Source organism: Eptesicus fuscus, chromosome 15, assembly GCF_027574615.1.
Source record: "Eptesicus fuscus isolate TK198812 chromosome 15, DD_ASM_mEF_20220401, whole genome shotgun sequence".
NCBI lineage: Eukaryota > Metazoa > Chordata > Mammalia > Chiroptera > Vespertilionidae > Eptesicus > Eptesicus fuscus.
In genome coordinates, this window is record NC_072487.1 from 68009286 (window position 1) to 68021632 (window position 12347).

The following is a 12347-nucleotide window of genomic DNA, read 5'->3' on the forward strand; positions in this document are numbered from 1 at the left end:
TTCAGTGTGTGAGCTGTGTGGGGCACAAAATCTTGCTCACATGAGCATCTTTTTGCACATTAAGATGAAAAAGTGTACCTCACTGGCCCGCCTCTGATCTTATTCACGGCATTCACTATTCCCTTCAATGCTGCCATAGGCCCTTGCTGGCCAATAACTGAGGTCTGTGTGGAGGGCTATTCATGTGCAAACTCTTTACTTGCATGACTGTGTCAATCTTGCTGTGCTCCAAGCTGGTCCTTTTATCCCGCTGCAGGTTTCCAGTTCACATTACATACTATGAAATCCTCAGTGCCAAATTCAATCGCTCTGCCCCTCCAGCACTGGTGTCAATGATGAACTAAAGGAAATAGACATCCAGCACTTCTCTTTCGTATGTATGCTACGCCTATGAGCGGATGCACGTTCTGCACATCAGTGGCTTCATTCAACTGTGAAATAAATTCTTTACAGCCCCTCCCCCTGCAGAAACAGTCATTGCAGTTCCATGTCGCAGATATTATGGGACACCCAGCAGTGCCATTTAATGAAGGAATTTTGCCGAAAGCTTGTTTTGCCATCTCCACACATAATGTGTATCATAAAATCTGCCAACAGTTTTTTAAAATATACTTTTATTGATTTGAGAGAGGAAAAGAGAGGGAAAGAGAGAAACATCAATGATGAAAATCACTGATTGGCTGCTCCTGCACACTCCACACTGGGGCTCAAGCCTACAGCCCAGGCATGTGCTCTGACTGGGAATTGAACCACAACCTCCTGGTTCCTAGGTCAATGCTCAATCACTGAGCTACACTGGCCAGGCATATTTGCCAATACTTTTAAGAGTATTAGCAAGAGTGTGACGTGTAACTACGTTAGCAATAGAAAATACAATTTTAGCAGTAAGGAAGTTAATTGTGAATGCTTTTTGGTCTCTTCTCCACTCCTAGAGACAAACCTATTTGATTTTGTGCCAGAAATACATATTTTTTGTACTTTTTCTGAAGGAAAAAACTCAAAGGTTTACTTTTTTAAAAACAATGCAAAAGTCTTGTTAGCTTCCTGCCCCTATTTTGTGGTTGCATAACATCTTGCCCTGTGGACAAGGGCAAGGATGGACTGATATCCAATTAAATCCATGTTTTAGACATCCAGCTTTGTATTTTCTGATCACACTTTTCCTTTTTGGCTGCTGGTGGGGAATCTTTACACTTACTAATTTGCCTCCATATACTCAGTACATATGCTCACATTCAATATTCACTCTGGAGTACTGTTCCGGATTTATGGTTTCAACATACAGTGAGTTGGAATATTTTGGTATTTTGGGGGCCTTTGATTCTTTTTGTAAAGTGTTGATATAATACGATGCAACAGAATAACAAATAAATATGCAATTTTAACAGATGTAACTGGTAACCAGCAAAGAATGTAAAAGTGCTTTGACCCAGATGCACTGTGACCTGTTAGCTCAATGTGGGCTGGGCTGGGCGAGAGTAATAGAATCCATGTGGCATGCATCCATCCACTAAGGACAAGAGCATACTGGTAGTCAGTGCATGATGGTCGCTCTGTCAAAATCACAGATCAATTGCATACTTGAGAAATGTATGTGCTCCAAAATGTATCATTATTTTTCTTCTGAGACACTGCTGCAGACAAACAAATAGGCTGCTGGGGATCAAAGCTAACTCGCAGCTCACACATAGAAGAGCATTCCGTAAGTTCTTCTGTTCAGCACCCTGAGCATCTCTGGGCCTAATGAGCACCACCCTCCCCTTTCTTTAGTGAGATCTACTTACTTCTGGATGATGCCGTCGCCACAGTATCCACTTCCATGGGTGTATACAGCAGCAGGCGATGGCTCGCCTTCCTCACTTCCGGAAATGGTGATGACCCGGTACTGGTACACACTGCCAAGACTGAGGTCCCTGGAAAATGCACAGACGACGATGAGCTACATAGACACAGTGGGGGGAGGGGGGCAAACAACACTGACCCCCTTGCGTACATTCTAATTCTTGCTTATTTTTGAAATCTTTGCACATTCCGTTATCCAGTGATTTTTATTGTCTGCTGTGGTGAAGGCACTCTTCCACTCATGATGGGTTACACCAAAATGCACAGCAACAATAAAGAGCATCAGTGGACAGTTGACCATGAATGTTACTAGATATTTTTCATTGTTGAGCTAACCTTTACAATAACCCTGGTGGGTAAGAATCAGAGGGTGTGTGTCCCATAATGAAGATGTGGGAATCTGCCATCCGGGAAAAGCGAATGGGATAAGCAAAGGCCTACAGAGGCGGGAAAAGACCATGCCAGATTCTGTGGGCATTGTCTGATCCTTCTGTGCTATTTTGAGATCTGAGCAGAAACCTGTTACAGGCACATAGGCCCTTTCCTTACAATGCACACTCAGTGATTCTCTCCCTCCCGCCTCCCTATGTCGCTCACTCCTGACCAAAATAAGAACGATAATCATGGCATCCATTAATGGAATGTCAGGCCTGGGGCTAAGCGCTTTCCACGTATTTTCTCATTTGAGAATCAAAACCACCTTATATGTGCTGTAGTATTTTCATCTTCATTTTACATATAAATGGTGAATCTGAGGCATAGAGAGGTTAGGCATCCCCCTTACAAGCACATGCCATTTCATGATATCCGTGTTCTGCTTCTGAAATCCCTAGCTTAGGCCTGTTTGAATAATCTCTTCCCTTGCAAGGAGGGATCCCGACTAGGCATTGGCATTCCAAGCACTGGTTCCTGCCAGATTTCCAACTGCCCTCCATTGCATCTCTCCTCTGTTCTCAACGCCTCCTAATTTAAGGCCTATTTTGACATCCTCACACTCACCCTCACACCAGATCACCTCCCTCCCTTAGTTAGCCCTTGAGACCCACCGCTTGAATTCATCCTGCCATCAAAAGATCCTGGCTACTGTCAGTTATCCTCCGAGGCACAGACATATTGACATTAATTCCACATGAACAAATCCCCATCCCCATCTTCTCCTCCACCACTGTCAAAGGAAGATGTTATTCCTTTCTTTCATTTCCCTCAGCATCAATTATTTACTTATTAATAATAACAATGCGCCATGGGGAAAACACACACTCACAAAATGATAATGAAGAGAATTCCTATCAGATTCCAGAGTTAGGGGGGATTTCATAAACAAGAAGGCGAAGTTAAAAAATCTCAAGTTCTCCTGCCCATCTGTTATTTCAGCTGTTGTCAGGGTTGGAGCTACTTGGATAAGGCCAGTGAGATAACAGGTGTAGGGGCAATGGACGGACAATGTCTCCTGACTCACAACACAACAAGGATGAGCTGGAGTGTATGAGCACTAAAGTCTATGGTGAGGAACAAAGCCTTCCTAAGAATGTTGAGCTTATCATCTGAAAGAGAACTTGTATTAGCAGTGCTGGAGCAGACAGTAATATTGTGGGTAGACCAGAAGTCCCCTGGGGATTCCATTAGTGTTCTGTCAATGAAGACTAAGTAGGTGCAATGCATAAAGATCCTGAGCTATTGTATGGGTGAGTGTATAAGTAACCGTTGCCTTGTAAATCTCTGGCATGCTAATTTGTCAATATAATTATATACTTTCTTTTCATTTATTCAATATTTTATCCACCTCTACACTAATGAATGTATACTTCTTCTGATGCTGTTTCTAAAACTGGAATAGTGTGCTGGGAGAAAGATGGCTTTTCCCAGGGAAGACATGATGGCACAACATAAAAATGACATGCATTCTACAGTACCTTCATTCATTTTGTTCTAAAATATGGAGGCCCATTTTATATTAAGCAAATATAACCATGTTACGGTATACAATAAATTTTCTTTGTGCTACATCTCAGGCCACTGGGGGCACACGGTCACTCTCTGAAGCAAATGGGACACTTCTGTGAAAATGGAACACGTGAGTGTGAAAAGCACTTCTTGACACTGTGTTTTGCATTTGGAGGTGGGTGTCACAAATGATTTATGGCTGATAATATTTAAGACACTGCAATAATATTTGTTAATGTCTTCCTCCTCCCCTCTTCCTCCTCCTCAATAAATACAACTCTCAGGCAGGCGAATGTGTGTCCATCCTGACTTCATCACCTACTCCTGTGTCACAGGCAGGAGTTTCACTGCTCTGAGCCTACTTCACATTAGTCACAGCCCTCCCTCACAGTGTTTTCCTATAGGCTGACTATGGAAACACATATAAAGCACATATGTGCCCTAGCTACACTGAGTGGCCAGATTATTATGATCTCTGAACGCATAATAATCTGGTCACTCAGTGTATATCCTCTATAATAAAAGGCTAATATGCAAAGTGTCCCTTCCACCAGTTCGACCAGCAGGAAGGCTGGCCAACCGCCCATGTCCCCTCCTCCTGGCCAGGCTGTCCGAACCCCACCCATGCACGAATTCATGCACCAGGCCTCTAATATACATATATACACACTGAGTGGCCAGATTATTATGTGTTCAGAGATCATAATAATCTGGCCACTCAGTGTATGATAAAGTTAACACATATTAACCCATTACTGTTAATTATCCACATTCTCATTCACTGGAGTTCCGCTGTATTTTCTTTACTAGACGGGATGGAGGAAAAGGTAACTACCTATACCTTGGTTATTAGATAAACCCATGAAAATGGGGCCATCATCTATCACATGTTTCATAGTTTGATGGATAGTCTGCCATGTCATTTGGCTAGAGCACCCTCAGTGCCTGCCTGCAGCTTGCTTTCTCTTCAGGTGGTGATTTCAACATCTGAAAATTCTGGATCCCAGGTCATCAAATTTTTCCCTGGGCCAAAATATGTCTCCCAGTAACTTCCATCCACTGTCCTCCTCCTTACCCACTAGCATGACATGGCACACGTGATTGGTAGAGAAACCTGAATAACCCTCCTTCTTCCAACAGCGCACGCATGGCTCATGTTTCACTATCTCACAGAAGCCTGGGGTTGTTTTCAGAGAGGAACATAAAAGCCTAGGCCACTCCCTTCATAAAAAGGTAGGGAAGTGGTATCAGGGTACAACTTATTAAAGAGATTATGTTCTCCCACTGAAGAAGTCTTGTGATAAAATGACATTTTCTCCAGGTTAAAGTCAAAATGATCTCTTCCCAGCCACACACCCTTCCCCACACAACCCATGGACACAGACAATAGGGTGGTGAAAGCCTGGAGTGGAGGGGCAGGGGAGAGCTAGAAGAAGTCAATGTGGGGGAAAAGAGGACATGTAATACTTTCAACAATAAATATGAAAAAAAAGTCAAAATGTATGCTGGACAGGTCTCTTTTCTCAGGAATCCAGGTAGAACAGAATTCTCTCAGGACCAGCTCATGGCTTCTGAAGGCTTTGCTGGAGGTTAGGATCTATTTCATGGTTGGTTTAAAAGTAGGACATTTATTTCAAGTTGTTCCTTTCAGCTGCTCCTAAAACCATCTGAAAAGTCTTACACTGTCACTCGAACTCCTTCCCCTCCATGCCTCCCACACCCAGGCAGACCCCAGGCCTTGTCAATTCTTCCCACCCACAGCTTCTATGTCACCTCCTCTGCATCCCAGCCGCCTCCAACATCTCAACCTTGATGGCTGTAGCGGCCGCTGGCTTGCCCTCCTGCCTCTACGGCTCCCTTTTCTGGTCTTGCCAACACCATGAGAATATCTTAGATTCAAAGCCACCCTCCAATCCCAAATCTTCTCATTTAGTGAAGGGATCAGAAAGCCGGAAACTCCTTGCGTAAACTATGTTTGGAGCTAAAATTTTACCACTTCATCTGAAACATGATTATTTTCATGATTTCTGATTTCTTTCATAGGATTCGGAATGCCATTTTAAATTTACTGCATGAACATGCCACACTTTATTTGGCCATTTGTCTCTTGATAGATACCTAGGTTGTTTCTATTACTATTGTTATCATTATCATTTAATCATTTGGGTTGTGCCTCTTGTTGTTTTGTTTATGCTGCTTTATAGAATAGAATTTTAAATCTTGTGCTTTTCATGTCTTGTTGAATAAATGATTTTTCACTCCAAGGTCATAAAATAGTCTCCTCTATTTCCTTTGAATAGTTTTAAGGTTTTTATTTTCACTTGTATGGCTTCAATCATGTGCAATGTAGTTTTTAAAATGATGTGAGTGAGGGCTATTCCTCCCGCCCCCTCCAAATACGGACGAACCACTTGCCCAGCATTATGTCTAGAGCACTTAATTCTTTCACTACCGAGTTGTAACGCCTCCCTCGCCATATGTCACTCAGGATTTAGAAAGGTTTGTTTATGGCTCATTTTGGTTCATTGGTCTATTTTTTTAAAAATCGTATCCACCACAGTCTATTTTAACTTCCATACTTTTACAGAAGTCTTGATTTATGCTACAGATCTATGCTAAGGAGACCTCTTTGCTCTTTCATGTGAATTTTAAGTTTCATTTTTAAACTGCCTGTTAAGATTATGATTCCAATTTCATTGACTTTATAGATGTATTTGAAGAGAAAAGAGATCTTTGTCCCACTGCATGCTCCCATTTATGCACACAGTTTATTTTTTTATTTATTTAGGTCATCGTTTATGGTTCCAGTAAAGTTTAAAGCTTTCTTCATAAAACTTGTGATGATTTTTTTATTAGGAAATATATTCCTAACTCTAAGCCTTTTATAGATGTCAGTGCTGTTGTAAATGGTAGCTTGAATCTGTCTACATATCTAGCTATCTGCACACATACATACATGTACAGATATATATTTATACTAACATATTTTGGGGCTGATAAAAGTAATTGAGTTTTATAAATGGATATTCTATTTAGAAGTCCTCATAGACTGATTAGGTCTAAGAATTTGTTGATTCTTTTTTTGTTTTTTGTACACCTCTTTTTAAAATTTTTTTTTATTAAGGTATTATATGTGTACATATCTTACCATTGGCCCCCCACCCCATTCCCATACATGCCCTCACCCCCCAGTGTTTTGCATCCATTAGTTATGCTTATATGCATGCATACAAGTCCTTTGGTTGATCTCTTATCTCCCCCACCTCTCCCTAACCTTCCCGCTGTATTGTTGATTCTTATTACTGGTTCTATGTAGTCTGTTACAGAGGAGAAGAATGATAGTTACTTTTCAATTCTCAGAATTTTTTGTTTATATTTCTAGTCCATTCAGTTGCCAAGACTCATGGCACTGCATCAATAAAATGGGAGGTGCGGGGCGCTTACCTGCCTAGTTCCCAGTTCTGTTTTATTTCTTGCCCCTGATCTCACCTATGCATTCTAAAGGATGCTAGTTACACCAGTTATGGTTGATCTAGAGTTTCCCAATATATATTAGTATTGGAAATATTTTTAGGTTAGTCCACCAAATTGTACATACTATGTTTAATACAAACCTGACAGGTAGAAATCATTTGCATTGTGTTCAGGGTAGTTCAGTAATTTGTCCAAGGTCATGGAGATAATAGTTATAAAGCAGAATATAAACCATGCTGTTTCACTCTAGAACCCTTGACCTTTCCATGACATTGAGCTGACTCCTTGGATAAGCACCCAGAATGCAAAAACTCTGAAGAGAAGGCAAGCTCCCCTTCATAACCCTGTAGTCTTTTAGGTAGCTAATACTCCATCAAAATTATATTTTATTTCTTATGTAGCATTTTAGAGAAAAACAGCTGCAGTTCTAACATATCTTTAAGATGATCTTTTTTCTCAGTTGAGAAGTGATAGTGCATTATCACACTTGCTTTATTATTATTTTTCTAACCATCAAGATCACCCATGCCTGTGTTAACCACTTAGAGCACGATGTGAAAAAACTTACAATAAAGCAAAATTGTCGCAAATTCCATCACCTTGTGGCCGTTACCAAGAACATGCTGGCCACCCATCCATTCATGTATCATTTTATGTATAAACAAGCAGACATGCAATTTTCCATGAATATAAGATCACAAACCTGTTCCTATAACCTCATTTTTAGAGTACATGGGGGAAAAAAAAGAGAGTACATGTAGCATCATTAAATACAGCTAGTTTGCTCTATGCTACCTAAATATATTGATGGCTTTGACCACTTTTTCAAATCCTGGATAAATACGATAAATATATGTATGTCATTTCATTCATTCATCCATTCATTCACCCAAATAGCATTCACCGAGTCATCCCAGCTTCTCTTGCGTTTCTGGGACTCTGTGAGCCATAAAATATGGTCCTGCCTTTCGGATGCTCACAGGCTTGTGGGGAACAAAACACATGGCAATGGATGGCTTTGGCACAGTCGACAAGGGTAGGGGCTGTGGCAGCCCGGGGCCCAGGCTGAGGAGGACACTCTGAGAAAGGGCCTGATTGGGGGAAGCCAGGTCATTAGAAGGAGAATGGAATGGGCTTGCATGGCAAGGACATCGTCGTGTGTGTTTCCCGGAATACCATTTTGGCAGCAGAGATAACTGGTGTAGGGGGACAGGTAGAAAGGGAGACCAAATATACCTCATGGGGTGGAAGATGCAGGGATGAACTGTGTGCCTACCGCGTTTTGGCACTAGGCTAGATGTTTTCATATTCGATTTCCTGTACAGATATCTAAAACTTAACAACAAAATGCCCTTCCCCCCTGAGGGACTCTGGGGCTGTGTCGTTTTCTCAAAAGGATTTAATTCTTATCATTCATACATAAAGGTTAGCTACACCCCGGTTTTCGCACATGTGATAATGATATCCTCAATTCCAACTTCATCTGTGGATCACCCTGAATTCTTTTATTTTTTTCTCTCTCTATTCATGTGGTGCTTAAATTTTTTTTTTCCTTTATTAAACCTGAATTCTTAAGCGAACACTTGACTTCTGTCTCAGACTGAGAGGTACTCTGGTCTCACTTTTCATTGAGGGAGGGTGGCTGTGAAGCACTTGGATACAGAGTATCATAGGCCCTTGGGGAGGAATTTCCGGCATCGGCATGGATGCCACCTGGACCACGTGTCAAGGAAAATGTTTACAGTTCTCCCATTAGATTGGGTTGTGATGTGGGATGAATCAGTTCTTCTCTCTGGACCTTGCTTTCCTTGTGCCATAAAATATTTTATTGATTGATTGATTAAGGTATTAAAATATTTTTTATACACAAGTGTCCCCACAAAATGTTGGCTGTTGCTATTAATTTCAATGGGTTAAATCTGTAAAGAAAGAAACATCATTTAAGCTATCAGCTGTTCAAGTGGGTATACATTTTTTGGGGACACCCTATGTATATATGGAGTTTCGGATAAGAGTCATCCCAAAGATGGAAGAAGATAGCATCATTGGTCTCAAACAGTTCAAGGGCAAACAGGAGGATAAGTCAAATGCAGCATGGTTGTAAAACAGGGTAGATTTTTCAAGAGCTCCAACAGAGAGGAAGACCAAAGAGAGATTAGAAGGTTAAGAAAGGCTTGGGGAGACTTCTGACACCTGGATTAGGTTGATTCCTGTAGGAACAGGTGTCTTTAGCACCCCATACTTCATTATAAAACTCAGCATACTTAGTTGCAATTAGATGCTGAATGTCTGATCTTCCCTGATGTATGGTAAGTACTTCAAGGACAGAGAACACTGTCTGCCTTTCTTTGTTGTATATCTGTGCCTAGCACAGTGCCTGACAGACATAGAATAGGCTTCCAACAACATCTGTTGAATGAATTAAAGTTTGAGAGCGTGCACATGGGAAAATGTCAAAAGACATAAATTGCACATATGGCATTCTGAGTAGTAGGAACAGCACAAAACAGGACACAGGTAAGCCTTTTTAGATGAAGAAAGTCCAATTAGACTGAGCTTCAGGAGGAGCCAAAGGAAGTGCTAAAGTTTTCCTAGATGGTCAGGTTAGAGTGTGGATAGATGGCAGCAGGCTCTGAGGTAAGATGCTGAGTCACCGAGTGGAGGGCCACTGTTGTAAAAGCAGGGGGCCAGACATAATGACTTCCTAAGGCCCCCACCCCTCCTCCAGTTGTAGAAATCAGAATTACATGCGCTAACAGTGGCTGAGATACTGATACAGCACCCACGTCTTCAGACAGGCTGGGCTCTCCCCGCTCCCAGAGATCCCTCCTTCCAGGCCCCCCATCCAGAAGACAGCAGCACTCTGCACCTCACATGCTCTTTTATTAAAGCAAAGCTGTGATGCTGAGGTCTCGTTGCCAAGAAAGAATCTTTGGGAAAATGGACTATTGTCTTGCAATACCCATCTGCTTATTCCTTCTGGTGACCACTATGAGCTCCAACTCATGGTCTAAATTAAAGGGATGAAGAATGAGATGACAGGGAGCTGAGACTCCCCTGGGCATTCGGATCCCTCCCAATGGGAGTGGGGTCCGCCCTCTTCACACAGGTAACACAAACCTCGTTCTTTGCACATGGGCAATGCTGTCCTCATTCTGTGCAAGGCTCAGGCAGGAGCAAATGTATACATGGGACTGATTAATTCCAGCAGCCTTTGAGGGAGTTGTCCAAAGATTTGCCCTGGTACCAATTTAAAACACAGTAGCCAATTTAATGAAACTAACAGTTTGCAGCCAAGGCCTTTGTTATTTTGTTTTAATCATCTTTTACCACCAATTGAAATGATTTTCTACTTTCTTGGTGCAATGAAATAAAATACCAGGGAAAGAATGGAGGGACAATGTGGAAATTATAAAAAAAAAAAAATCCAGAGCTTCAAATCCAGGGATAAGGTAACAGCAGTCCTGAGACTTAACTGGCTGTGGAGTCCAGCGGAGACTGGAAGGAAAGACATTTCCCAGTTTGGGGGAAACGCCACACCTGGAGAGCATTAAGGAAAGGAGAGCGGAAAAGATCTACAAGGGACTCTTGTTTTTCCTGAATGCAACCAAAGGCGATGTGTGACAGCTTCCCCAAACACCCCTGCTGGTGATGGACAGGTCTCTTGACTACAGAGCAGAGGCTTGTGACTAGCTGACCGGTTGGTCGCTAAGGCCTCTGAGAGCCCAAACGCCGTAGCCCATTGGAGGTAAACAAGGCATGCGGCACAGTGTGAAAATCGAGGCCAATTGGGGGCCAGCGAGTCCAATGCAGGGACCCAGTGACAGCTGGTGATTGAAAGGCACTAACTGAACACAGTTGCTGAGACCAGGGGCCAGTGGGGAAAGCAATCTCATTTCTCCTCCCTGTGGCCTCTCTGGGTGGCCAGCAATTTTATTACTGGCAGAGGGCAAGCCCAACAGCGTTTTCGAATTTGGCACCACATCTAAAACCATTTGGGGGCTGGGCTTCTCTTTCTTCTTTCCCCTCTCCCCCCTCCCCCCCTCCGCCCCCAGCCCCAGGAATGAATGCTTTGGGTTCGGTGAAAGCCGGAGTGCAGTTAGCAAACTCCATTTCCCCTCAAATTTGAAACCCATGTGCACTTGGGGAAAATGTAATCCTTATGTTTCTGATTCATTTACACTTAACTCATCAAAACGCTATTTTGTAAGAGCTATTTGATGTCTGCGAGGTCTTCTGAGCTCTTTTGTAAGCTTTGCTTCTTAGAAGCAGGAAGTCACGTTTCTGACGGGAGGGAGAACTTGAACCTAAAAGGTTGAGTTTGTTTTGAAACGAGGGCTCTCGGAGGGTCACGTGGACCCTGAGCTTGGCCAAATGTGTGCTCTCATTTCCTATACCAGCCCCCTCCCCAGCCCCAGCTGCCATGACGTTACTGATGTTAGCTCTCCGCGATTTCACTCGGACCTTCCAACAGAGACTTCTCCACAATTGAGAGAGCCGAACTCAAACCTGAGTCCCAAGGCCTGGCCAAGCTCCAGCACTTCCTTCTGTGGGGGAAGGAGCACCTGGATGGGGAGTCAGGAACCCCAGGTTCAATTCCCTATTCTGCCATTAAAGGGCTGTGTGGCTCTGAGGAAGTGTCCTCCCCTCTCTGGGCTTCAATGCTCCTTCCAGATCTGAGAGTTTTTCAGTCTAATTCCTAGAAAGTAGGAGGTTGGAGCACCTCATAATGGTCTCTGCTTAAAGCTTCTGGAGACGGAGTTTGTATTCAAGGTGCTGAGCTCAACAAGCAAACATGAACATGAAGAAACAGAGCTCAATGGCTTCAGGTATCACTCATCCCAAGTTTCTCATCGTGGGATGGATACTGGAGCGTGGAGAAAGGGAATAAATTGCTGCAAGTCATAGAAAATTAAAGTCAAAGTCCAGCTTTCCTGGTATTTTTTATGAACATCCTTGGTGGAAGTTTCCAAACCTTTTAGTTTATAGGATATTGAAATGGGCAAAGAAAACCCTCCTTCCCACCCTGACAACAAGGCTGTGAAAGCCGGCATTAGCATGGAAGGGGGACTGGCATTCTGCATGAG

General features: G+C 42.7%; 1 protein-coding gene across 1 annotated transcript in view; it reads right to left on the reverse strand.

The window, feature by feature from the left end:
• PAPPA (pappalysin 1) overlaps positions 1-12347 on the reverse strand; it is a 218523-nt gene that overhangs the window by 116105 nt on the left and 90071 nt on the right. The window contains exon 8 of the mRNA XM_028161419.2: positions 1785-1913. Within this exon, the coding sequence (XP_028017220.2) occupies positions 1785-1913 (129 nt within the window). The remainder of the gene's footprint in view (positions 1-1784; positions 1914-12347) is intronic.